Genomic DNA, 27128 nt, shown 5'->3' on the forward strand with positions numbered 1-27128 from the left:
ATATTCTAGAGTCATCTGTGCTCCCCAGTTCCATCACCCCAGGTTCTACTGTCTCTACCTGCGGGAGCCCAGCTCAGGGATTCTCAGCCCCAAGCCGCCTTCCCCTTCAGTCTGTCCCTGAGAGCTGCACGTTCTTATCTGAAACACAGATGGGATTGTGCCTCTGTCTTGGAAAAGAGGGGCTTCTTGCTCACCTGAGCCAGGCCCGTCTCTTGTGTGTGGCTCGTGAGCCTGGTCGGGTCTGCCTGTCTTCACGGCTCACACTCGTGCAGGGGATAGTCCTGCCACCGGGCTTGAGAACGCCTGGCAGGAACCGGCTAAGATTCCTGTGTCCGTGAGGTCTCCAGTAGGCCTTCAGTCAGAAATCATCACTCTTCTTTTTAGGGGACCACGAGCTCTTTGCACACGCTCGTTATGGTATCTATTACACAGAATGTGTTTTTATTTATTAACATGATGTATTTGAGGCCAGGGTCCACGTCTTCTGTTCGCCTCTGGGTCCTGAATGCTAGGACGATACCGGTCGGGGTCACGGACGGCGGGAGCGCATGTCAATAGAAGTTGGTCAGTCAGTGAACGTTCACGTCCAGTGAAAACACACGTCCGCCACCGGGAAGCTATTATGTGCTAAATCCTTATATAATGCTGAACTTACCTGTGAGAGAAGAATAAATACTTGTAATTTGTGTTAGGGCTATACGCAGGGGTGCCTGGGGGCTTAGGCTCTTGGGCGTCCAACTCTTGATTCCGGCTCAGGCCCGGACCTCAAGGTCGTGGGACTGAGCCCTGCATGGGGCTCCGTGCTGAGCAGGGGGTCCGCGTGTCTCCACCCCTGCCCCCCACAACCCTGCGCCTGCTTGGACTCCCGCTCGTTCTCTCACTCTTTCTCTTTCAAATAAATAAATAAAATCTTTTTTTTTAAAGGCTTTAAGCAAGAGGGAACAGAACAGCAGGAGACAGGTGTGTAGCTGAAATTCTAGATGCCAGTGTTTCACTGACGTGTGCTGGAGTGCAGAGTCGTGCTGTGTTATGATTTGGTGTGTAATGTATCCTTTTTAAAAAATTTTTAAAATTTTTAAAAATTGTTCTGGCATTAATGGGAGCACAGGCATTTCAAGTGGGAAATTAATTGGCAGAATTTTGGAGGAATGTTTATCTAGGTTGAATTCGGTAGTCAAATTAAAAAGAAAAGGAGTTTCCAACTTAACCAAAGAGCTGTAGCCCCAGAACATGCACGTCCGTGTGTGTGTGTGTGTGTGTGAGATCCTATAGACAAAATCGCCCGTGCAAGGCTGTCTGTATGTAACACAGAACAGAAGCAAATCCTGGACTTGCCCACGTTAGCCGTTCCTTCCCAGTGGAACGAGGTGTTGAACGGTCTGACTGGTGTCGCACGCCGGGCGCATCTGTCTGGATACACAGATCTGTGTGCACATATATGTATGCACACTCATTTGTGTGCATGTGTGCTTATGCAGTTAAGCCACATGCCTTTCCACACCAGGGGCAGACTTCTTCATTTATTCCTGTCCCCTAGCCTGTTCTAGCTTGATGCCATGTAACAAACTGCCCAGCACACTGCAGATACTCGAGAATGACTCACTGACAGCCCGGTCCTCTTTGTACATCTCACCGAAATGGAACAAACATTTTGTTCCACTTAAACATCTTTCAGAAGCACCTGGAGTCCCACAGCAGTGATGCATTTACAAGTTTTTATTGGGGCATAGACTCAGCAGCCGCTTACCAAAATTTGGGGGTGTAGGAGCCCCCAAATTGGAGGAGGAAAACCTGGGAGCAGAAAGCATGTTTGTGACTTAGAAGAAAGGTCCTCCCTCCAGGGCTCTTCAGGTGGGCTTGCACACGGCTCCAAGAGGAGTATTTCTAAAACACGTATCTGCCAGAAACACATGCCCACACATTTATTTTTTAATTGATTGATTTCCTGGCTCTAGATGCTAAGGATAGGAAGACGAGGAAGGTGTGGTCCCTTCCCAAGGGGCGCTCCCAGCGGGGTGCGTTAGTCTGTAGCTCCCTGTGACAGGTGGGATCGCAGAAGAGGAAGAGCCGAAACCAGACTGAGGGGCTGGGACGAGAGAAGCCTCGGGGAGGTGCGGGGACTCAGGAGGTCGTGAGTGCTCCTGCCATCCTTAGGACAACATCCTTCACCCCTGAAAGGCGCTTACGAGACCTTTGCCTTCCAGCTGCTTTCTCCCTTCTTATTTTCAAGCATCAACACACACTGCATGTGTGGGCGGGCACACACATGTGCACTTGCTAACACACACACCCCCAAGGGCTTCAGCCACAGAGAATGGAGCGAATCGTATGAGTAAAGACTTAAGTGTCACTGGCTTCCACCCAGCCTCTCCGATGGCGTGCCTACATGTCACACTTCAATCTCGCGAAATGGTTCTCAGTCTTTGACTTCTAGTGAAAATGCAGGGGTACACGCTGCCCTTGACTTCCAGAAGGTTCCATCCAGCTTCATCCCACTTGGCATCTTAGCCCCTCCTGCGTCACTACACACGTGTGTGACCTTGGACAGGTTACTCAGATGCCCTCTACGTTGATTTCCTCTCCAGTAGCATGAGATGACAATAGGACTGCAGTGATCACAGCCTCGTATTAACTGCGCTAATGCATGCGGAGTGCCTGTCACAAAGCCAGCCCAGCCCTGTCAAGGGCTCTTTAAGTCTCCCGATTACTCCTTTTTTTAAAGCCATCTCTGACTTTGACAGCCCTCTTTGGTTCTCCTCCTGCCTCTCTATCTTTCCACTTCTTCGTTGACTCCTCTAACTGACCTACCTCTCCTTCAACGTTCAAGTCTCTGAGTTTGTCCCCTGATGTCCCAGGTGGACAGGCTGTGATCCCCCCGGGACCCTCATGCTTCCCCTGTCCCCTGGCATGCAGTTCACCCCTCACCTACTGCCAGAGTACTTTATCTAAAGCTCAGACCTTGGGACCTTCCTCCTCTGCTCAAAACCCTGCCGGAGGCCCCCCTTTCTGGGACTGGCTTACAGAACTCCTTCTGCATTGAGCTTCAGCTGCCCCTGCAGGATTTCTTTCTCCCCGTGTCCAGTTGGTCCCCCAGAGCCATCCTGCACAGCTCCTTGAACCTGGACCACTGGGCTCCGTCCCTCATGTGGCCTTGCACCTGTACTTTTTCTTTCACACCAGCTTCAACACCCTTTCCTCTGTGCCCTTCTCCTGGGGTGTTTGATGGCTCGATGCTCGGTGCCCCACAGCACGACACACCGTTGTCCATTAGACCGCTGGAGCACCCGCCGTGTGGTCTGCGTATGTTGGGGCAGGGGCTGTCTTCTTTGGTTGGTTGGGACACAGTTCAGACAGTGAAAGAATGAATGAGTGCACAGCCCCGCGGGAGGGTTTATACACGGTAAGGCCAGATCTGGAGTCTGTTCCCTGTGCGCTCTGGGGATGTGGAGTCCTCGCCCCCTCTGCCCTTGAGGGAGAGATCAACCCTCAGGCTTCCTCCTCTCTCCTTCGCACACGCTTCCTCCTCTTTCCTGAGGGCGTTGATGGGATTCTGCGTGCTGTGGGCACATCTGCTGATGGTCCAGATTGTCCCAATCCTCTGTGCGAAGGCAAAGGTCAGGGGCGATGTCAAGGTCATGTGATGTGTCCCACAAAAGCCAGTTCTCACTTTCATGTTCCGCTGGTGGGAAAGCTCCGTACGGTGATGTCTAAGAACAGTTTTCACTCTTGAACTCTTTCTCATGACCAGCTGTCTGAACGTCTCTGTCCATTGTGCCTTTTTTGGAGAGCACGGAGCGACCGCTACATCAGTGCATTTGGCCGGTCCCACTGGCCATGAATCCTCAGGCACAGGACAGTTTGTGAAGAAGCCAGCTTGTCACGACCCCTGGGCGGGGCAATTTATAGCTTCCTCTTGCAAGTTAATAAATCCCAGGAAGTATGTCAGACGTGCAACAGATTTGCATAGTTTATTTAGTGTAAATGTGTCTGTCTTGGTGCGTTTATTTCTTTAGTTCTTAATTTTCCAGCAGGTATGGTCTGACAATTTGGCGACCTTTCCCGAGTTAAGGTAAGATTGCTGCGACCTGCATGAGCTTTGTAAGGGACAGAAGCTGGGAAGGGGAGGGCGTGCCGAGCTGAGCGTAAGCCCCAGGGCTTGTCTGCCGGGTCCCTCGCGGCCACTCGTGACCCCGGCATGTGCCTTCATCTTCTGGCTTTAAAATAGGCCTCCTAGATTGTATTTACGAACAACACCGAATACACTTGAATGTAAGGTTGGCCTGTTGAACTTTTCAGAGAAGAATTCAGGGCAGTCCATCCAGTTAGACCCAGTTTCTATATGAGGAGCTCCCTCTTTATTGAAAAGCTTTTTTCTGAATGCTTTCTAGTAGAGGTTTGCTAGATTCCATTTCAACCCAGCTGTGGGATTCATTAATATGCACTCAGCTCATCTGGCCGCTGACTTTTTGAAAAGGAATATATTGACTTTTTTTTTTAATTCATACATAGTACTCCAGTGAAAATACACACTTGCCGCATTACCATTTTTCTTCCCCATAAAAGTTCAGCTTTTGTATCCGAAAAGGAAAATATATTCCAAGACGTGAATGTGATTGAAAATAGAAGTAAGTCTTGAGGGGCGCCAGGGTGGCTCAGTGGGTTAAAGCCTCTGCCTTCGGCTCAGGTCATGATCCCAGGGTCCTGGATGGAGCCCCACATCGGGCTCTCTGCTCAGTGGGGAGCCTGCTTCCCCTCCTCTCTCTCTCTCTCTGCCTACTTGTGATCTGTCTGTCAAATAATAAATAAATAAAATCTTTAAAAAAAAAGAAGTAAGTGTTGATGATGATGGAACTTTATGACTTCACTGTTGGAAGAGGTGTTCAGTATTTTGATTGTTTTTATCTTGTCTGCTTTGTTTTGCCACCTGACAGGTGCCCCGTTCTATCTGGAGAATAGCTTGTTCCTCCCGCCTTTTTTTTTTTTTTAACTCTCCTCTCAATGAAAAAGGAAATATATATCAGCTTAGGAATGTCAAAGGGAAACAGATGGTTTTTCAGAGTTTCTTTCCTCTGAAGTGAAAGCCTTCGCTTCTCGCTGTGGAGCTGGGAAGGAAATCGTTACGGATGTTCTCACTTGGGTATCACTGCCGGTTACGCTCATCTCCCACATTAACGGTGTTATCGCCGCCAGCAGCTCTGATACAATTTTTGGCAATCACGCCTTTGATGGACGGGTTCCAACAGTTAAACTCAAAGTCAGGACAAGATGCACTTTTACTTCACATGGAAGAAGAATTATCCTGAATGATGGTTAGGGGGTTCAATCACAGGTTAAGATTTGTAAGGAAGAGCTCACAATTGACTCTTTAGCTATCCCTCCATGAAGCGAAAAGCAGACGATATTTCTTTCTTTCTCCAAACTCCCTCCAGGGCACACACCAGACTCAAACTCATACTTTGAGGGGCACCTGGGTGGCTCCATTGGTTAAGCATCTGCCTTCAGCTCAGGTCATGATCCAGGGGTCCTGGGATGGAGCCCCATGTCAGGCTTTCTGTTCAGTGGGGAGCCTGCTTCTCTCCTCATTGTCTCCCTCTCTCTCTCTATCAAATAAATACAATCATTAAATAAAAAAGACTCATTCTTTGAATTCTATGCCTGAGTTTCCAACATTAAAAAAACGTGTTTTTTTTTTTTTTTAATTTTTTATGTAGGCTCTGTGCCCAGTGTGGGGCCCAGTGTTGGGACTGGGGCTGGGGCTTGAGCTCACAACCCTGAGATCAAGACCTGAGCTGAGACAGAGAGCTGGACACTTAACTGACTGAGCTACCCGGCGTCCTGCCAGCATTTTTAAATTGATACCTCTCTCTTCTCTGTTGTTCCCACAAAGTTTCATTTCTTAAACTTCCCTCCAGTTTTGATTTCTTCTCAAGTGTTCTTTCTCTTTCTCGTTTGTTTTCCCAAAATGATCTCAAAACTACTCACCTTCCTGCCTTCCCCATGTGCCCTTTTTTTTGGCCTTCCCCACCCTGGCCTTCGATCTCCATTCTTCACTTGTGAGTTTTCTTCTCCTCGTCCGTAACTTAGAGGGCAGCCTGGAACTTCAGAAGTAAAACAGCTCTCCCTTGTGACTCTTCAGACATCTGTCTGGGTGTGTAATTTGCAGGTATCCCCCTTCGTGGTGGGGCCACGTCTTCCAAGGTGGGTATCCTGTAAAAGGCACTGTCGTGGGAGACACCTGGGCCTTGGGCCTGGCTCTGTGCAACCTTGGGCAAGTTATTGAAACCTCAGGTTCCTGGTCCATAAAGTAGAATAAAAGTACCTCCTTCACAGGGCGGTTATGAGGAAAGTTCCTGCTTTCATTCTAGGCTTTCAGGAATGCGAGCTCCCTTCCCCCGTCCCGGCTCCAGAGGGAGCGCTGTGTGTCGCCCAACCGTGTCGTACGTTAGGGGCGTTGGGAGACATGAAGTGAGTTGAAACAGTCTCATATCCTCTGTGTGACAGTGTCTAACTGTCTATCACGTGTTAGGGTACGGAGTGGAGGTATGGAAAGTACAGAGAGATGGAAGGCTTCTGGGAGGTAGCCCTTGAGTTGCATCCTGAAGGGAAGAATGGATGGGCCGGGTGGCCGTTTGGAGATGGTGTGAGTACAGGTGCCAAGCTAAGGGGGAGATGGCCCACTCGAAGGGGGACAGGGAAGTGAGGACGGGCAGGCCAGGGCCACAGGGTTTGCTCTGGGGGGTGGGGTGAAGGCCTGGTGGCAGAGGTGTGGGACGTGTGGTTGGAAGGTCTAAGCTGGGCCAGATTAGGGTGATCTTTCAGAACACAACGGGGAGCAGGACTGCCAGAAGTGTGTTGTCCTGAAGGAGTGGCTCATCTTTCAGGGTGGCAAGGAGAGAGGGTCCGTATTGCCTTTTATTCTCTCCAGTGTAGTGAAGGCTATTTAAATTTTCTGTGACCCGCAGTATGAAAAAGACATACAATGTCATGTACACACACGTGGGCTTCTGAACATTTGTGTCACGAAGTAAAGGTGTGCGGAGCAGTAGTCACTGTGGGGACTGCTTGTCTGTCCACACAATTTGCAAGGTCCAGTGAACCACATGGACAAGTGGCACCTTTTGTTCAGAAAGCAGGAGGAAAGTGCTATTCGACATCCTTGAATGTACACCCTCCCCTTGCTTCCACGCTCCTTCTCCATGGTGTTTTTTTATTTGCTGTTACTGTCATTCTAAAGAAGTTAAAATTAAATTCAAAATGTTGACGAGGATGAACTTTGCCCCTTGTCTTTCTATCGTGCAATGCTGATTTCACACGTGAGACGTAAGAGCGTTTCCCTCACACGTGTGGTTGAAAGGACACAGTTGGCGTCTCTTAGCTCATACCTGCGCGTGCCTCCGCCCTCACCAGACGAGTGGGACTCCTCTGTCACCACCACTCACGACCCTCCACACGTCCTCATGTGCACACGTTTTACCTGCCCTCCTGCCCGACGGCCTGCTGGTGAGCGAGGAAGGACTGAGAAGGGATGAAGCCAAGGGTCACCCCCTGTTTCCCTTCCAGGCCATGTCATTGTTTCCAGAAGCGCTTGACTTCTCCAGGGAGGCCACTCGAGTCAGAGAGAGCAAGCCAGGAGTACCCTTGCTTTTTAGGATTTCCTAGAGCACCACTGGATTCTTTACCCCTTAGAAGCAAGTTCTGGTGTTAGTGGCACAGGTGGCCTCGAGGGGCCGTCAGTGACCCCATAGCCCCTGGCTCCAATGCAGGCACAACATGCTTTCCTGGTACTCACTCTGAGTCTCGACAGATAGACACTCCCACTGTGAGGCTGCACCTGAGCTCCACGCTCATGGTGCTGGGGAGCGGGGGACACAGCAGACCCCGTAGGTGATCAGGGTGGCCAACAACCACAGGCATGTGTGTTGTCTGTGTCTCCTCTCCTCACAGACATGCTCTGTTGTCTCACCGGATTTCACTTACAAAATGCAGCTTCAAAGATAAAAGTATTAAGAATTTCAAGGTGGTGGGATGCCTGGGGGGTGGTGGCTCAGTCAGTTGAGCGTCTGCCTTCGGCTCAGGTCATGATCTCAGGGTCCTGAGATTGAGTCCCGCATTGGGCTCCCCACTCAGCGGGGAGTCTGCTTCTCCCTCTCCCTCTGCTGCTCCCCCTGCCTGTGTGTACTCTTTCTCTGTCAAATAAATAAATAAGAATCTTAAAAAAAAAAAAAAAAAGTAAAAGAATTTCAAGATGGTGCCAGCAGAGCATTAAACTAAGTGGAGTGTTCTCTCTGGTACGGTCTTCACCCCCCGCCCCCGACCCCATACCCATGAAGCTGACCCTGGGGTCACAATCCATTTTCTGGTTTCTTCTGTTTTGCTTGAAAACCACTACTTGCCCCTCATTAAACTGATGTCACGATCCACTAGTGGGTCAGGACTGGCACGTCAGAAAGCCTGCATTAAAAGCACGGTCAGCTGGGTGATGGACATTGGGGAGGGTATGTGCTATGATGAGGGAAAAAAACAATCATGGTCAAGCTGTCCAGTTTGAGTCGCTGTGTCTGAATCTTGCTTCGACACTCACCACCGAGGAAGGTTCACGTACCTTCGTCGTCTGCACATAAAACGCAGGTCGTGTCAGCAGTTACTTCATTAAGTCTAGTTACTTCATAAAGTTGTTTCAGGCAGCGAATGGGTTTCCCGTGTAAGGTGCTCAGAACTGTGTCTGTCATATAATAAGCATCTGCTAACTATTAGCTAATCATCATCGTTATTAATATTATCACTATTATTATTCCCTTATTTTAGGTAAATGCTGAAGAAAAAAAAAATGTTTCCTGACCAGATAATAAGCATTTCCACCCTATTCTAGAATAGACATTTTCTTAGGTTTACCAATCTTTGTGTTTTATCTTCACTGCACGTATGCAAAAACATTATATAATGAAGCAAAAGTTAATTCTTACCCACTTAATGCAACAGGAATACTTAAAAGTTATAGGTTAATGAAAGATCCAAAGAAAGATTTCTTTATTTCTGATTCCCCCTCCCCAAGATTAAAAGAAGTAGATTATCGGGGAAGCACCTGGGTGGCCCAGTCGGTTACGCATCCAAGTCTTGATTTCGGCCCAGATCAGGACCTCAGGGTTGTGAGTTCAAGACCTGTGATGGGCTCCACAGTGGGTGTGGAGTCTGCATAAGATTCTGTGTCTCTCTGTCTGTCCCTCCTCCCCATGCTCATGCACTCATGTACGTGCTCTCTCTCTCCAAAACGAAACAAAAAGAAACCCCACAAGTAGGTTATTGGTGTTTCTCAATGATCAGTGAAGAAGCAGCAAGGATATTTGAAAGGTACCAAAATTCTTCCTTTTGGAAGGAAACTGTTAGGTGATGAACTTCAATCACAGGCAAAAATGCTAGAGGATAATATTTTCTATCTTCGCAAAAGTACAACATTCTTAGATTTTTGTCATAATACAGACTGAAACTCCGAGTCTGAACACTAGGGAAAGAGTGGAGAATCCGGAGGGTGTCCAGTCAGCCTGTGTTGTTGGAGCAACATTAAGTCTAAGCTAGCAAAATGGAGACTGATTTGTTCTGACCTGTTTCCTTCCTTAAGCGTTTCGTAACACAGAGTCCTATTTGTAGCTAACCCGTGTATTTCCCATCATTAACCGAAGCTATTGGGATCACTTTTCCCATTGATGGTTTGACATTTTTGTTCCCTTGATTCCCTCAAATTTTGTACTCCGTATGTAGTCGCTTTATATCTGAATGTCCATATCACTCGCTGAATATCTATGTCCATGTCTGCATCAAAGTGCGGTGTCAGTCGTACGTGTGGTTATCGAGTCATCCTACGATGGAATTCAGTAGGCTCACTTGAGTGGATTTATCTTAGGTGGCTTTAAACAAAATTTGGAACATGGTGGATACTGCAGAGAAGAATGTCTTGGGCAAAGATTTGTTTTTCAGCTACTTATTGGTGGCCTCTCCTTGAATCACAGAGTTCATAGATATAGCGCTGAATTGAGTATATTGTGACTTCCCATGGCATGTTAACCAAAGTAAAGCTACATCTTCGGCGGGGCATCAATTCCGACAGAAATTTATCATCCGTGGAGCAAATATAAACCCCCGCAATGGTACGCATTCAAGAGATCCTGCTTTGTCTCGAGCAAATAGAAGCACGCTGTATGTAAAATGCCAAAATGGTTAAATTAAGACACTCTCACTCAGATTTAACGAACAGTTCAGGCATCTTACCTTCACCAAACAGATGAGATGAAAAATTATCCCATCCCTTTATTCAGAATGACCGGTTTGCCCCAATTTGCACACTTGCCCCCTATGTCCCTCTACCCTGATCGAGGACCACAGCTCACACAATCTCCAGCACCTGTCTCAGAATCAGACTCATTATAAAAGTGGCGATTCTGGCTTTATTCTTCCAGTAGTACCGGCGTTGTTGAGTGTAATGTTTTAAAGCATATCATTGCTGGTTGTTGAAAGCGAATGTTGGAGGCTTAGATTCTCAAAGGAGTAATTTAATAATAATCGGGATTAATAACCAACTTTTGAAAATGCACAGTTAGTCTCTCTTTATTTTCATGTTTGAGCTAGGTATTTAATCCCATAAGTATATGTCATGTATGTAATTTGGAAACAAATATTTACAGAACTATTTCAGTCTTCCATCTTAATTTTTACTGACTGCATATAGCTTTTGAAAATTTTAAATCCTGTTTGTTTTTTTTTTTCCAGTCTTTGGGTTTTAAGATTCCTTGCATGAATTCTTGGTAGTTTTCTGGAGCTAAGCAGTTTTTTATTTCTCTGAGATGATTGTTAAAGATTGCATCATTTAGGCATACAGGCTGAAGGTGACTTGTTTCCTGGGACGGGTGCTGGCCTCCCCGACCCCCTGCACACAGATTACCATGTAGACATTGTAGCTGAGGTTTAAACCCCACTACATGTCTGTATAGCATGAATGATTGGTATTTTCATGACATACAGTTCTAGTTACATTTGTGTTATCAAGATGAAGATGGTCTCCTTTGGTTTGGCTCGGTCACAGGTGGCTGGGGGAACTGTTTGAGTTTTTGCAACAATGCTTGGATTTCACTGGACATGCCTGTGCCTGGGGGACGTAAGTGATAGTGTGGGCATCTGTGACAAATTCACTGGAAGCCAGGAGTTAGAAAAGGTGGGATTTGACGCCGGTTCAGCCCTTCCTACCTTAATGGCTTCAGGCCTCTGAGTTCAGTGTTACAAGTCTCCTCTGCTTCACAGCAAATCGTCTTGAAAGAGTGATCCCCACTCCTGTCTTCACTTCCTCACCCCATTTCAAACCACACCCCAATATACCCTGATTGCCGTGCTTTAGGAAGCTGCTCTCTCCTCTTTGACCAGATCACTGGGATACCAACCTGGAGGGCACTTTTAATTTTAATTTTTTAAAAGATTTTATTTATTGATTTGAGAGAGAGAGAGAGCACGAGCAGGGGGAGAGGCAGAGGGAAAGACAGAAGCAGGCTCCTCGCTGAGCAGAGAGTTGGATGCGGTGCTTGATCCCAGGACCCTGAGATCATGACCCGAGCCAAAGGCAGCTGCCTAACCCACTGAGCCACCCAGGGGCCCCTGGAGGACACTTTTTAATACTGATTGCTCCCTTGTCATTGCCTTCACTTTCCCCTGGGGTTCCCGGACAGCTCATGCTCTGATTATTTTCTCACAGTGGTCATTATTTGTTTCCTCTTCGTAGGTTCCTCTTCTGCCCATCCCTTAAACATTGTTTCCTAGAATTTTCTCTCCAGTCATCTTCTATTCTCATTGCAAGTTGTTGTTCAGACCGATGACTTTCTTTACCCAAATCTGTATCTTCATCCTAAAACCTTATGCTAGTCAACAGGTCTGTATTTCCAACCAGTTACCTGACGTGTCTGTCAAGATGCACAGGTCACAGGGGACTCTAACCAGGACATCTGACTCAGAACTCATCGTCTCCCTTCTTACAAGTGACCCGCTTTGTCTTCTGTCCCTCATCTTGGTAAATAGCTCTACTAACCACATGGACACCCCGGCGGGAAACCTGAGAGTCCCCTGTGGCTCTTTCACCTCTCCCCTCCCCCATCTGGGGGTCACGGAGCCCTGTGAGTACAGCTTCGTGTCCCTCTTGCCGCCTCCACCCATCCTGCTGCCACTGCCATCACACGGGAGCTACAAGTCTCCTGCAGACCACAGTGCCCCTGAGCAGCACCTGTCCCGCTATCACAACAGATGCGTGGGACCCATCCTTCCATGCTTTAGTTCCCTTCCCATCCTTGGAACCCTCCAGGCTACCAGCCTCTTACTGCTTCCGTCTGAACCATATTTTAGACTTTTCCTTTCTATGGTCTTAGCCAGTCTTCTCACTCTGACCCGATCGCTCCACGGGGCAGTATTGTGCCCGAATGCCTGGACTAGTACCTTCCATCTGTTCCCCTCTGGGCGCACACCCTGCCAGGAATCCCCGCCCCCTTCCATCCGGGCTGCCGTCCTCCAGGACAGTTCCCATCCCCGGTCCCTCGGTCACTCTTCATCATCTGTAAGATCTGTCCATCAGACAAGGTTTTCCGACTCCTTCCCCACCCCACCCCGCCCTGCAGCCCATCAGACTGCAGTCCCCGCCTCTCTGGCTTTGCACACACTGATCTTTCCATCTGTATGGCCGTCCTCTGCTCCTCAGAGTCGAGTTCTGTCCATCCTTGGATTTGTAGCTTCTGTCTGTCCCCCTGTGCACTCCCCTTTCCTGCTTCTGTGCCCTCTCACCAGACAGCTGGTGCAGCACTCGCTACACTTGTTCTGTGCCCTTGATGTTCTCCGATTCCCCCGCAGATGGAAAGCATCTTGTTCTTCTTTCTACGGCTGGTGTCCAGCACATGTCTGAGCATGAGGAGGCTCAGTAGATACTGGCATAATGAATGAATGAATAAATGAATGAATGAACAGAAAGTTAAGGAATTTAATCGAACCATGTATTTCTATTACGTGCAAGTACTTTGTTTGTTACCAAGAGAAAATTCCTAGAGCAGAGAAGTAGTTTGAGGAGGGCTGGCTCTTTAACAGGTGAACATGCAAGGTTGTTTGAAGGTAGTTGGACCAGCCAGAATTAAGAACAGGAACCGGGGGGGGGGGGGCGCCTGGGTGGCTCAGTGGGTTAAGCCTCTGCCTTTGGCTTGGGTCATGATCTCAGGGTCCTGGGATTGAGCCCCGCATTGGGCTCTCTGCTCAGCAGGGAGCCTGCTTCTCCCTCTCTCCCTGCCTATCTCTGTCAACTTGTGATCTCTCTCTCTCTCTGTTAAATAAATAAATAAATAAATAAATAATAAATAAATAAATATAAAATAAAATAAATAAAAAAAAAAGAAACCTTGATTCTTCAGGATCTTCACCTGTATTTAAAAAAAGAAAGAAAGAAAAGAACAGGAACCGGGGATTTTAAGCCACTTATTAAGTAACTCCCAAGTCCCTGAGGTATAAGAAGGAACAATTCAATTATTCTGGTAAACTAAAACTAATGTGCAGGGGAATTTTTATAAGGTAACAAAATTAGGAACAAAAAAGTAAAGCCACATATCCTTGTTGACTTAGGCAAACCTATACGGAGCTACTGTCTTATTCTTAGTCCTGTGTATGGGATACAGACTTTAGAAATTACTGCAAAACCTACACAGGTTGTAAAATGGTTGAGTAATGAATTCTATATATTGTAAATGTGTGCTTTGTTCTTTGTCCTCTGAATAGTTCTGATTTGGATAAAAATCATAAAACATCTGTATCTTAAAAAAAGATTAGAAAAGGAAGGCAGGGATAAGATCGAAACTGCCTGTGTTCTGTCTACACTAGGAAAATGTCATTGCACCCATTTAAAGTGCAACGGCAGTTGGGTCAAGTCTCTGCAGTCTTCACAGTCAGACTTAAACCTCAGTTGTGTCACAGGTGAGATTTAATGCCCTGCAGTGGGGTCAGGGAGTAGAAAGAAGCCACATATCTTCAACTGTGGCTGGGAATACTCAGCCAATGGAAGCACTCGAGTGAAGTTGTTTTCCTGTCATGCTGTGAATTGCCAAAGAAAGATGTCACTTGTGATATTCCTGTTTCTGTAGGGAGTTTCCATTTGGGTCTGTGGGACATAATGAGACATATGGGGAAGATGAGTGATTAGAAAACATTCGGGTTCTATTTCTGCACGGCCTCCGACACGCTCAGAATGCTCGCTGTCACGTGCTGGGATTCCTCCTCCCGATATTACCCGTCAACGCACAGGAGTGGTGCGAGGAGGCTATGGTGTGAGTCATAACAAGGATCGGGAAAGGCCGGCCGGTGTCCTCTCACAAGGAAGTGTCATGGCACGTGGACGCCTTCATCCGTCTCGCCTTGCCGCCTGCTGAAAGGTGTGCGGGGGCTGCCTCTCTCTGGGTCAGCCTTGAAGTTCAGTAAGATACGATGACGGTCATCGGTATCTACGGAGAGTTACATATCAGAAATTGAACATATTTCACATGTGAATGTATTCCCATTAACATTAGCTAGTGAAAATAATTTTTATGTCACCTTTTTTTTTTTTAAAGATTTTATTTATTTATTTGACAGAGAGAAATCACAAGTAGGCAGAGAGGCAGGCAGAGAGAGAGGAGGAAGCAGGCTCCCTGCCGAGCAGAAAGCCCGATGCGGGGCTTGAACCCAGGACCTGGGATCATGACCTGAGCCGAAGGCAGTGGCTTAACCCACTGAGCCACCCAGGCGCCCCTTTATGTCACCTTCTTACCCATTTTAATTTCAATTCTGTCTCTGGTGACTGATATGACGTACAGAAAAGGTACATAGTTTTTTTTTTTTTTTAAATAGGCCTATATATATATATGTATATACATTTTTCTTCTTAGAATATTACTTTATACACTCAGAGCTATAGACTCCTTGTTTCCCCACATTTTTTTCTCTACTGGGTTTAATGAGCTACATTTTAAAATCAATGTCTTGTTTCTAATTTAACATTTCTTTATGAGGCCATCTCAGTAGTAAATCCTAGTACAATGTTGACGGGCACATCAGGCACATTAAACTTTTCTTGCTGACATGTAGGCTTCCGCTGACTGGGTATCTCATATGCCCAGGGAGTCCTCAGAACCGGGCACCAGACTGTGATTTTTCTTCTTATTTGTCCTGATAAGTTCCCATCGATTTCAGACACAGAGCTCATCAAAATACAGTTTACGAAACTATCTAAAAACGACTGTGAGTGGGGCACCTGGGTGGCTCAGTGGGTTAAGCCTCTGCCTTTGGCTCAGGTCATGATCTCAGGGTCCTGGGATCGAGCCTCGCAACGGGTTCTCTGCTCATAGGGAAGCCTGCTTCCCCCTCTCTTCTTTGCCTGCCTCTCTGCCTACTTGTGAGCTACCTCTCTCTCTCTGTCAAATAAATAAAATCTTTAAAAAAACCAAAACAAAACGACAACAACAACAAAAATAACGACTGTGAGTAACTGTAGTGAGGAGGTATGCTTTTAACAAGGTGGCTGGGCTTTAAGACTAATTATCACCAGTTGTGTGCACCTGTCATTCACAATCTAGTAACTTCTGTTACTCAAGAACATCTGAGTCCTGTAACATCACCAGACGGAGCTATGGATGCCTGGAGACCAGGAACCCTTCCGTTTTGGCCCCTCGAGCTGCAGAGGCTAACCCCACACGAGCGTCTGTGTTCCCTTTCTGCAGGAAACAGATTCCTATTAATGGGAACTCCGCGGTAATGCTGTGAGGGCTCCACCTCCAAAGCTCGGCTTTCACTTTTTTAGGCAATAAAATTCATAAGGGATAAGTGAAAAATAATTGAGGAGCCTTTTTATTTTTACTAGCGTGTTTGCTGTTGCTTTACGGCGTAATAGACACTAAAATGCCGACTCGCAAGTCAGGTGAGAAAGATTAGCGCTGCGTTTGGGTGTCTGTGCATTCAAGCATGGAGTTGGAGCCTTAGAAGAGTAATTGAACGAGAGCAGGATTGTGGATCGAATTTATCCCCGCTCTTGAGTTTGTTAGCAAATGACTTTTATTACAGAGGTTTCGGGGGTAGGGAAGACATTCAAAAAATGGAATCCCTGTCCTGCTGGCCAATGTGGGGGTGTCTGGGGGTGGTTGGTTTCTGCATCTTGTAGGGGAGTGTGAAGGACAAGTATTGACAAAGGATGAAAGTAAAAGCCAGCAGACTTGCAAGGGCTTCTCGGACCAGCGCCTGAAAGGCGGAAGGGGAGGACCACGTCGGAGCCTGTGGCCCCAGTCTGGGAGGGGACCTGCAGGAATCAGAAAGGGGATAGGCTGTGGGGACTGCCCTGATGTTCTCTCTTGACCATGATCTTTAGACACATGGTGTATTAGTTTCCTGTTGCTGCTGTAACAACTTATCACAAACTGGGTGGCTTAACACAACATACAAATTCATTATGGTGTGTTCCTGGAGGTCAGAATTCCAGAATGGTCCTCACTGGCTTATACGTGGAGTGTTGGCAGAACTTTGTTTCTTCTTGAGTCTCTAAGGAGGAAAACTCATGTCCTTCCTTTTTGAGTTTTCAAAGTTGTCTTACAGCCCCCTCCATCTTCAAGGCCGGCAATGACCAGGCAAGTCTTTCTCATACCATATCCCCAGGACCCTGATTCTCCTGCCTGTCTCTTTCATTTACAAGGACCCGTGTGATTACACTGGGTCCAGGAGAATAGTCCAGGATCCTTTCCCCATCTCAGGGTTAACAACGGTAATTCCATCTTCAACCTTAATTCCTCTCTCTTATCAATGTGACGTAGTCATGGTTTCTGACGATTAGGACCTGGACATCTTTGGGGGGCTGTTCTTTTAGCTACCACGCAGCATACACAGTCGATCCCCGTGTAGGTTGTATTCAGCCTTCTTTCTTTTCAACCTCCCGCTCCCCCTCCTCATCTGAAGGCTGTACCGCTTCGTATGGCCAGAGGGGGCATCAACCCCGTAACAGGGCGAAGAATTAATGGGCTGGCTAGTGGCTTTTAAATGGCATGCTCCTTAGATTTCATCATTTCATCTCTGTGCAGCAAATGTTTTTGAGTGTCTGCTCTTCATTTTTTCAACAAACACCTTCTGACCACCCTCATGCCGGGCTGTATTACTGGGGATCAGCACTGAACAGTATGGGCGTCTATGTGTGCTTGTGGAGCTTATGGTTTGGTGGAGACTGACAAACACAGAAACACAGAATATATCGGAAAAAATGTCAGCTCATAGTAAATGCTAGGCAGAGAACTAAAACAAGATGTATGAATGACTCGGTGGCTACTGAAATAGGGAGGGAGGTGGGTTTCTCAGATCTGAAAGGCAAGGGACAGCCACTCACGTGAAACAGGGAAAGAATTTTCCAGGCTGAGGGCATAAGATGTACAAAGGTGGGAATGAGTTTTCTGTGGGAGAAACAGAATGTGGCTGGGGTGGAATGGGCAAAGGCAAGGTGATATGAGGTGTGTGTCACAAGGGAGGTAAGTGCCTCATCTCACCCTTGGAAGCCATAGTAGAGAACTTGGGTTCTTTGCGTGATGGGAAGACATTAGAGAGTTTCTAACTAGTTTTTAGACCAAGTTGATAGTGGATATGGGAATAATATTCACAGATTTGGGATATATTTATCCCAATTTGAATTGATAAGACAATAATGGGATGGATACAAGGAGTGAGAGCAATATGGAAGTGAGGGTAATTCCCAGATTTGGGGGTCAAGTGGTACTGCCACTTCCTGGGGCGGGGAAGAGGGATGATAAGCAGTGGGCAGGGGGTCGGGGGGGAACCAGTGTTCTGTTTTGACCACGTTAAGGTTGAGATGCCCATTTGATATCAAAGGGGAGTTGTCAAGTTAGACAATTCGATATGTAAGTTTTGGGATTTCTGAAGAGGTTTATCTAGGTTAAGGAGTTATTGGCATATGGCTGGTGTTCAAACCATGATCTTGATGAGACTGTCCCAGGAGAGAAGTAGACCCACGATGCAGCTCTAGGTGTCCAGCACTTAGAACGTGAACAGAGGAGGTTGGGCTGGCCAGGGAGACAGAGGAGCAGCAGCTCGTGGTGGTGCCAAAACACTGAGTGTTTAACGAAGAAATGGAGAGCCAGAGTGGGACTGATGGACAGACAGACTTCAGCCTGCAGCCGCTTGGGGACGAGGGTAAAAGGAGTAAACCGGAGGTGGAGGACGCATGCCTGAGATGGGAGGAGGGGGGGTGGACTCTGCAGGTGGGCTGCGATGGATGTGCCTGCACAGGATGAAGGCGGCGTGTGCTAACGTGGAGCTGGCGTGGCCGTGGCGTTGAGAAGCGGAAGTATTCAGGTCACGGTGTGGAGTGGCTCGTCACCTGGGTATTGAAACCATGCAGGTGGTGGTACAGGATGGAGAGAAACAGATGGGTGAGGTTTCCTCCAAAATGAGACACTGAGTAGAGAGACCCGGGATTTACAGGAGATGATCATACCAGTGGAAGTTGTACCAAAACTGGGAAGTCTGCAGGCTCAGGGGAAGTTTTGGAAGAGCAATTCCAGACCTGGTGACAGGGTGGGAGGGGCGCGGAGCAGGAAGGGACTCAATGTGCTGGGAAGACACGAAACCATGAACTTGTCTTTCCACTTACATTTCATGTAAGTGGAATGTATTGAGGACTTGGTGTGGGCAGTGCACGGCACTTATTCCCCTGGGGCAGGAAAGGAGCCACAGGGCAGGCATGTGGAAAGGTAAGTAGTCCCCTGGTCTGTGAGCTTTCTAAACCTGCTAAGCTTGTCAAGAGCAACTCTTTCAGGTCTCCCAGAATTTTTATAGGGTGGATCTTGATACATATTGACTCCTCAATCAAATGAATGAAGTCTACCTATTCATTTAAAAACAATGTTTCATTGTTTAGTATTGTCCACTAGTTACAATGTGGTACCACCACACACAGCAACTTCCTGTGTGTTCAGATAACGTTTCATGATATGGGACATGCTCAGGAAGTTAAAGTAAAAAAAACACTTAAATACTATATATACAATAAGATCCCACTTTGAGGTGTATGTGTGTGTGTGTGTTTAAGAGAGAAAGAGAAGGACAAAGAGAAAAAGGAAGAGTCGGTTGTCAAATTATTATTGGTGGTTATCTCTGGGTCATGAGGTTAGAAGGATGTTTGTTTTCTTCATTTTTCAAGCTTCCTAAAATGCATATGTATTATATAAACAATGTATCATCAGCCCATGCTGTGTAAAATTATTTTTCTCTAGAACTTCATATTTCTTTATTTTTAATTTTATATAACACGTGTAGTAAACATTAAAATCCTAGTAGGCTTTCTCCCATCACAGAGTAACTTCCTAGCCCTTCTTCCTTATTTATTTATTTATTTTTTTTTTTTGCCACCATTTATTCCTGTGAATTCCCCTCTGACCTTCCTCTCTTGCCTGTGCTGCTGAAGGAGATGGCTCACGTTTCCATTCGCTGATGAATGAGACCTTGCACGCCACCACAGACAGACACGTTTATCTCTGTTTTCTGTATCGCTGTACACAACGTTGAGTTTTGTTGATTTGTCTCTTTGTCTTTTATAGCCTATGGCTGCCATTTTCCATTCCAGTCTCCTTTCAATCTTACTTTATTTTTTATTATTGATTTTATTTTTCTTTTCCTGTGAAATGTTTATTCTAAAACACATCTGCAAGTCATTTATAGCTCTGGCTGGGTACAGTTAAGCATTCCATTGGATGTGAGTGTTTAAGAATATATTCCTTTCGGATCTGTAGGTTTCTCTTGGTTGTGTCTTTGAAAGCAGGTGCAATGCTTGGGTGCCAAAACGTCATCCAAAAATATCGTGTACTCAGGTCATAACTAGAGCACAGCACCTTTCGCTGAAGGTTGACTCAAAGGATGTTTTGAGGGCAAGTATGATTACTGTCTTCTAAGGTGATCCAGAAAGTAGCAATGAATGTCAAACATGCCTAATCTTCCTTTTACAACCACACCGGAGATAACGTTTGATAAACTGTGCAGCCTGTTCACCTTCTCAAGGTTATGAACTCCACATGTGAATAAGGCACAATCTCCATTGTTTCTGCCATTGTTTTCTTGAGTTCCAATTCCAGAGTTTGATGGAGAGACCAAGAGCTTACTATATCTCTGTTGACTTCTAATTTTGTAGACTTGATTACTCACTTCTGCTTTTCCTGCTTTACAACAGAATAATGGTGGCTATTTTCCTGGCCCCTCCAAGTGGCCTGCCCCATACTCCTGCTAGATCCAGGATGGCTTTGTTGAGTGCATGAGCAGAACGCTGTGGATTTTTTCCTACATCCATGAGGACTCAGCACATTCTCTATGTCGCTTTCTATATTCTTTCTTCTGAAATGGTGAGGTTCCGACTGGGATTTCATCGTGGATTCACGTCCTCAGTAGTAAGACAAGACCAAGGCAGGATGTAATCCTTGGCTCTGCTGTGTGGGCCATGTCTTTGGGGAGGATTAGTGCTAGCGATGATCCAAAACAGTTGTGAATGCTGACATCCTCATTTGGTAGTGATCTGGTAGGGATTCCTGTATATATGTATGTTTTCAGTTTTCATATACATGGAGGAGGATGATTTAACTGAGGAAACTCTAATGAATGAAAAACTACTCTGGGTTGCTTAAGCAAACAAGAGCTGATGGAAGGAGGGATCATTGGGTGGAAAGACTTTGTTGGATGATGGGAAGAACCAGTCTGGGATTAAATGATTGCTGTAGATAATCCTCAAAATGAGTTAATCCATACGAATTAATCTAACATGTATAATCAGCTTTGAGGGCAGCTCTGTTGTCCCTGGTCTTTAAAAAGAGTGGAGAAGCCAATATCCAGTCAAGTCACAAAAAAAGTAATTAAAAAGGAAAATGGTTTCTCTAGGAGAAACAAGAAGGGCTTGAGTTTGGTTGTATTTCCTCCCGCCTTCCCTCCCTTTTCACGTGGCTGGATCTTCTAAGTGCCCATGGCGCTCTGCTCCAGCCCTTACCTGTTCCAGCATTTCCTCCAGGGAAAACCTTACTGGGGGTGTGTTCACATCTCCGAATACACACTCATTGGTGTGTCAGCAACCTGAGCAACCAGCCTACGTCTTGTGTGTATCTTGGTGTTGTATGTATAATCGCTCCTCCAGGAATGTAAAGGAATGCTTTCCACTTAATCATAAGTAACAAGTGACTTTATAACTTTAACAATATGACGTGTTATTATGTGACACATCAGATAATCGTGCTCTGGGAAACAAGCTTCCATTGGAGAAATAGAGGAGGTTCTAAGATAAAAGATGAAACTGCATTTTCTAGACTGCAGGGGGAGTCCTGTAATCGATTACCAGGGAAGGAGGGGAACTCTCCATCCCTGGAGATCCTTAAAAATTGGGCAGAGGAAATATCTGTGAGAAGGACTGACACCTTAAACCTCTTTTGGGGCGTGCAGATAGAATGACAACCTATTCTGTGACTCTTTGATGGCTTGGCCTGGAGTAGTGAAGACTGGGGGGAAACAGGAAAACTTCTCTGGGTACAGAAAAGAGCCACTGTTGCTTTCCATGGGAAGACAAGTCACAGGAGCTTAACCTAAAGCCTTAGCAATTTAGATTACATTTTACGGGTAAGAATTTTTGAGACCTAGGTTGTGAAAATCCTGTGGACATTTGCAAACTACAAGATTGATTTGTGTGAGACCCAGAGTGAGCTCTGTGATTCTGTTGCAAGAAGAAATATGTATATTTTTCAATATTTTTCTAAATAGAATTATTCCAACACCCTATATTCAGTTCATGGCATTCTCTTGGGAAAGGAGAACCTCTAGAGCTAGTATTTTCAGGCACCAAGCATCATCCCTGCTTTGGGGATAACAGTGGGGAGCAGGTAACAGGTGTGAGGTCCCTTCTGTCTGGATACCTGTACAGGGCTGTGTTGCTGGGTCAGCAGCCCCGGGGTGAGGATGAGTCTGGGACAGAGCCCTCTGCTGGGTCAGCCTTGTCCTCCCCTCCGGGCTTCTTCCCTGTGAAAATGCAGACGTGTGTGTGTAGCGTGGCTGGGAGAGGGCTGCAAAAGCCCCGTCAGTACAAAGGGAGGCAAAATACCTATTAAAAAGCATTATCGGGGCACCTGGGTGGCTCAGTGGGTGGCTCAGGTCATAATCCCAGGGTCCTGGGATCGAGCCCCACATCGGGCTCCCTGCTCAGTAGGGAGCCTGCTTCCCACTGCCCCAACCCCTGCCTGCCTCTCTCCTTACTTGTGATCTCTGTCAAATAAATAAATTTAAAAATCTTTAAAAAGCATTATCTTCCTTAGTATTTGGTTGCAGTTTCAACATTCAGCCACATGATGTCACAGTTGGATTTTGATTTTCACCGTGCATTTGTCTCCCAATGATAGGTGAAGGCGTTTTCCAGGCCGGAGCAGAGAGGTCTGAGATACGGGGGGCAGCAGAAGTCCAGGAAGATGAAGACACGCAAGTGGAGATCCCGGTTGACCAGGTAGTCCCCATGTACAAACCAAATGGCCACTCTTTTCTTTCAAGTTCTGGGTTATCTGCTCCCGGCTGTTCCTAAGCGTGCGCTTAGACAGTCTTGAGCTGGGTGTCCAATGACCCACGGCACACCCTTAGGTCTTCCTAGTATTCCTTTAGAGAAGAGCCATTTGGGCTGTCTTTAAATTTTTATTTTATAGTCATGGGGAATGAGGTGACTTTAATAAACAGCATTGAAGGAGGTGGATTGCAGTAAGCCCTGAGATGCAAAGGGGGAGAAGGTTTGATACAGAAAAAGCATATTGACTGGGAGTTTTTATCTAGAAAAAAAGTCCTCCATTCAGAAAAGCTTTTTTTTTTTCTTTTCTTTTTTTTTAAACGCTGTGATATTCTCTCCTTTAGGTCCTTGAAATTGTGGTTGGAATTTATTTTTCATAAAAGAATTGCATATACAAATACAACGCGCATGTTTGCTGTGTGTGTATTGATTTTCTTTTTAGGCCGACGGAACATGGTACTTGGAGGACAGAGAGAATGAGAGTGGGTGAGTGTGTGTGTGTGTGTGTGTGCGCGCGCGCGCGCATGTGCTTGTAGAAGGGTTGAAGGAGTGTTCGTGTTGTTTAAATGATGCAAGAAATAAGTCAGTTAGGCTTTTTAATACAATTCAGCCGATTTCTTACATTTCTAGATGGAGGATTGGAATTGAGGTGGGGAGGGAGGACATTGTAACCCCAGGCTCAAGAGAATGAGAATTCACTAGGAATTGCCACTTGTCCTCTGACGATTATGTGATATTCCCTTTACAGAAAGCGAATTTCAATCCTACAGTTTCCATAGACGAACTTCTCAGTCGTATTTGTTTTCACGGAGGGGCAGCGGGGCTGCTGCTTGATGATTCCACAGGCATTTCCCACAAGCATCGCCTTCCTGATGAAAAGCCTCATGTGTTAAAAATCACACAGATTTCAAAAATCCAATTTATTACCCAGGATTAGCTATAACTAATAATTTTTCATAACTCCAGTTATAGGTTTTCTTTTTTTTCCCGTGGAGGGAAAATGGAATTTTAAGTCTTCTGTGATGCTGTAATTAAATGTTATAGTGGAAGACAAAGGAGAGTAATTGTCTGTATGTACAGCTGCCCCAAAACAAAATGAATTTATTCCAGAGCCAGAATGCCACAGATCAAGGGAGAATCAGACTCTGATAACCAAAAGAGAAGTCTCTTTGTTAATCACTTCACAGGTTTCAGAATCTGTGGTAGGTGTTTCTTTGCTTGTAAGTTTGGTGTCACAAGGAAGGGGAGCCAAGAGAGGGAAGGTCTCTTATGCTACCGGAACAGCCCGGGGTAGGTGTCTGGGAGCTCCATTGCTCACGTGACCGGAGAGGGGTCACTTATCAGAATGCGCGTCTGTGGAGACACTGAGTCAGCAGACCCGTGAAAGCTGGGCGAGGTCAACACACTGATGTCAGTTTGAAGGAAATAGAACCCAATAACCAAAGGTCAGAATTGCTTTCTTCTTTGACCCCATAAGTAATACTACTGGAATTAGCTGGTGGCCATGGTTGGCGAGAGGTACTTACGGGGTCCGGGCTCAGGGTCGTTCTCTCTGTGGCCTGCTGACCTTCTGCTCTGTATCCTCAGCAGCTGTGTTACAGGTCTTGTGAAGCACCCAGTGAGGGTGTGGAGAAGTTAGTGGAAAGCTCCACGATCGTTGAGAACAACTCTGCGGATGTCCTCCCACTGTGTTCTCCAGGAAGTGGTGGGTGCTATTTACTGAGTACCTACCAAGTGCCAGGCACCCCGCACTGGGCACTTTCATCTCATATAATTGTGGTGACCGCCCTGAAACACAAGTCTTACCCTGCCTACTTCATATGGAGAAAGGAAGTGAGCTCGTGTAGGTGAACTTGCTTGTCCAAGGTTGTACCATTCTATAGAGGAGTTTGTGTTTGAAAGTAGGTCTGTCCAGTTTCAAAGTGTGTGGGTGATCTGGGGAAAGAGTATTAAATGCAAACAAACATACACACACACACACACACACACAGAAAAAAAAAACCCCAAACCCCAAAAAGCCAATTACTAGCTTAAGGAAGGAAAAAAAATTCCTGCATAGGACAGGAAATGTAGTCATCACATACAACTTGGCTCAGCTGTAAATTACACTGACGTACACTCCCTCTTGGGCCAACACAGTTCATTTCTTTGGACGGATTTCCTATCATCTAAATGGTTCATGTTATAACTTTAGTCAAAGGGCTGCGGACAAGGGTGTGTGTGTGTGTGTGTGTGTAAATACCATGTGTAATCGGCCAAGTAGTGTATCGATGCCTGAAAACAGATCAAGTTTTAGAAGTAAATATTGCCAGGAGCCAATTCTCTGTGTATCTCTTGTGTTTCTGCATATCTTATGAGCAGAGGGACAGATCACCTTTGTTCTGGATTATCTTATCTCTCTCCCTTTTTTTTTTTTTTGGACCGTCTTTTTAACGATGTTTGAACAAGCTTGGAAGACAGACACAGTGACTTCCTCTGAAACAATCACTCTAAGCTCAAGGCAGTCTTACCTCTGAGGGAGGTTTGGCAATTTCTGGGGATGTTTTTTTGATTGTTAGACCTGTGGGAGTACTCCTGGCATCTGGTGGGAAGTGGCCAGGGCTTCGGCTAATGTCTTGTGATGTACACGACAGCCCTCCCAACAAAAAATTACCCAGTCCAAAATGTTAACAGGACTGAGATGAGAACCCTTGGCGTAGAGCAATGGCCAACTTTGTTTATTGCCCAGTATCGTAAGGCCAATGTCCTCCGGCGCTGCAGGTCAGGCAGGGTTAGTATCCACTGTAAAAGATATGGCACCGTTGAACTCTATGCTCAAAACTGGTCAAAACGGTGCACCTGGGTGGTGCAGTTAGGCGTCCAACTCTTGGTTTCTGCTCTAGTCATACCTCAGGGTCATGGGTTTGAGTCCTGCATCGGGCTTGTGGAGTCTGCTTAAGACTCTCTCCCTCTCCCTCTGCTCTTCCCACTCTAGCACACATGCATTCTCTCCCCCTAAAATAAATGAATAAATACAAAAAAGAAACTAGTCAAAACTGTAAATGTTACATGTATTTTAGCACAATAAAAGTATTCGGAAAAAGATTGGGTTCTTTCCCTGGATTGTGAGCTGCTATTTGCATCACCTGGGTCCCCCTTCCCATTGGTCTGTGGGAACGGGATCCCGGGGAGTGGGTGCTTGTGGTGATACTCTGGCTATTGCTGTTGCTGTGAGGAATAAAATTCTTTGTCTCTGACCCGGGAGTCTCGTGTCTTCTGCCGCATCTCTGACATCATGGCAGGCTAAAGAGGACGCTTGTAAGTAGGGTAAAATTCCGGACCTTCCAGAGTCCTTCCATCTCCCTGCATGAGTGTTAGCGTGTTTAAGTGTGAGCAAATGTGGACTCACACCAGCCAAGAACATGGCCAAACTCTGTCCCAACGTTCAGACTCTTGTCATTTTTTAGACGACCCTGGATCTAAGTACTTCTAAACCCATGGGTACCTGAAGAATGGCATGTTTTAAAAAATGTATTTGGGGGAGGCCAGAATGAATATCTTTTCTCGGGAGAGAGTTTAGGTCGAACAAGAATAAAGTATTCTTTTAGAAATTAGGTTTTTTTGTGTGCACACTCCAAATCAATCTGGTTCCTCCTAAGCAGAGGAGCAAGTGCCTGATTAGCCAAGACCTGTGCGGTCACACTCTTGCACTGGTGACTCGTGTCACTTCTAAATGGATGCTTTTCCAAGTGAAGGTGGCAAGCAGTGATCTCGCTCTTATCTAAGGATCAGGCAGGAGAACCCACCATCTCAGAAGCCCAAGCAAACAAATACCTAGAAAATAGGCAAATAAGAAGATATATTTTGGATTTTGTTCCATTTTACAGAAGAGGGCAGACGGTGAGGATGGTAACTTCCGAGAGGTTTCAGATTATTTTATAGCTCTCCCCATCCATTTGTAGATGATTTTGAATAGTAAAACAATGAGAATTACAAGATGTTTTTATGCTAAGTAGTTTTCATTAAATAGCGTTTAACCTGTATCATGAACACTGGAGAAGTGAAAGCTTTTTTTTTGTAATTGGAAGTTTTAATGCATACTCTTCTTTGTTGATTTAAAACTTAATTAGCCATTGTTACATATATAATATATAATATTGTTTAAAATTTAACAAAGATTACAACAAAAGTAGCAACCATGTTCCTCACCTCTCCCTGCCTGCATTCCTCTTCCACAGAGATAACCCATTTGAACCCCTTTCAGCTTTTCCTCACAGAACACACCATTGTATTTCTAAACCATACCTCCTGCCCTCCCTTCCATTTTAATACCTCTGAAATCTTTGGGTCTTGCAAGTGATTGCATGTCATAGTTTAGTTGGCGTTTTTTTTTTTTTTTTTTAATTCTAAGAGGTACATAAACTAATGGAGATCCTTTTAAATAGGTGACATCCCAAATTCGGTAAAGTAAGTTTCTTGATTTTAGTTTTCAGATGTAGATACAGTTAACTTTATCTCTAATGACTGTGGAAGATGACTGTTTAGATCTCTT

At 45.9% G+C, this 27128-nt stretch overlaps 1 protein-coding gene across 2 annotated transcripts in view; it reads left to right on the forward strand.

Moving 5' to 3' along the window:
* Positions 1-27128, forward strand: part of DCDC2 (doublecortin domain containing 2) — a 139448-nt gene that overhangs the window by 94623 nt on the left and 17697 nt on the right. For both annotated transcript variants that reach the window (XM_047734958.1, XM_047734957.1), the window contains exon 9: positions 22446-22546. In XM_047734958.1, coding sequence (XP_047590914.1) covers positions 22446-22546 — 101 coding nt within the window. The remainder of the gene's footprint in view (positions 1-22445; positions 22547-27128) is intronic.

Source organism: Lutra lutra, chromosome 6 (assembly GCF_902655055.1).
Source record: "Lutra lutra chromosome 6, mLutLut1.2, whole genome shotgun sequence".
Lineage (NCBI taxonomy): Eukaryota > Metazoa > Chordata > Mammalia > Carnivora > Mustelidae > Lutra > Lutra lutra.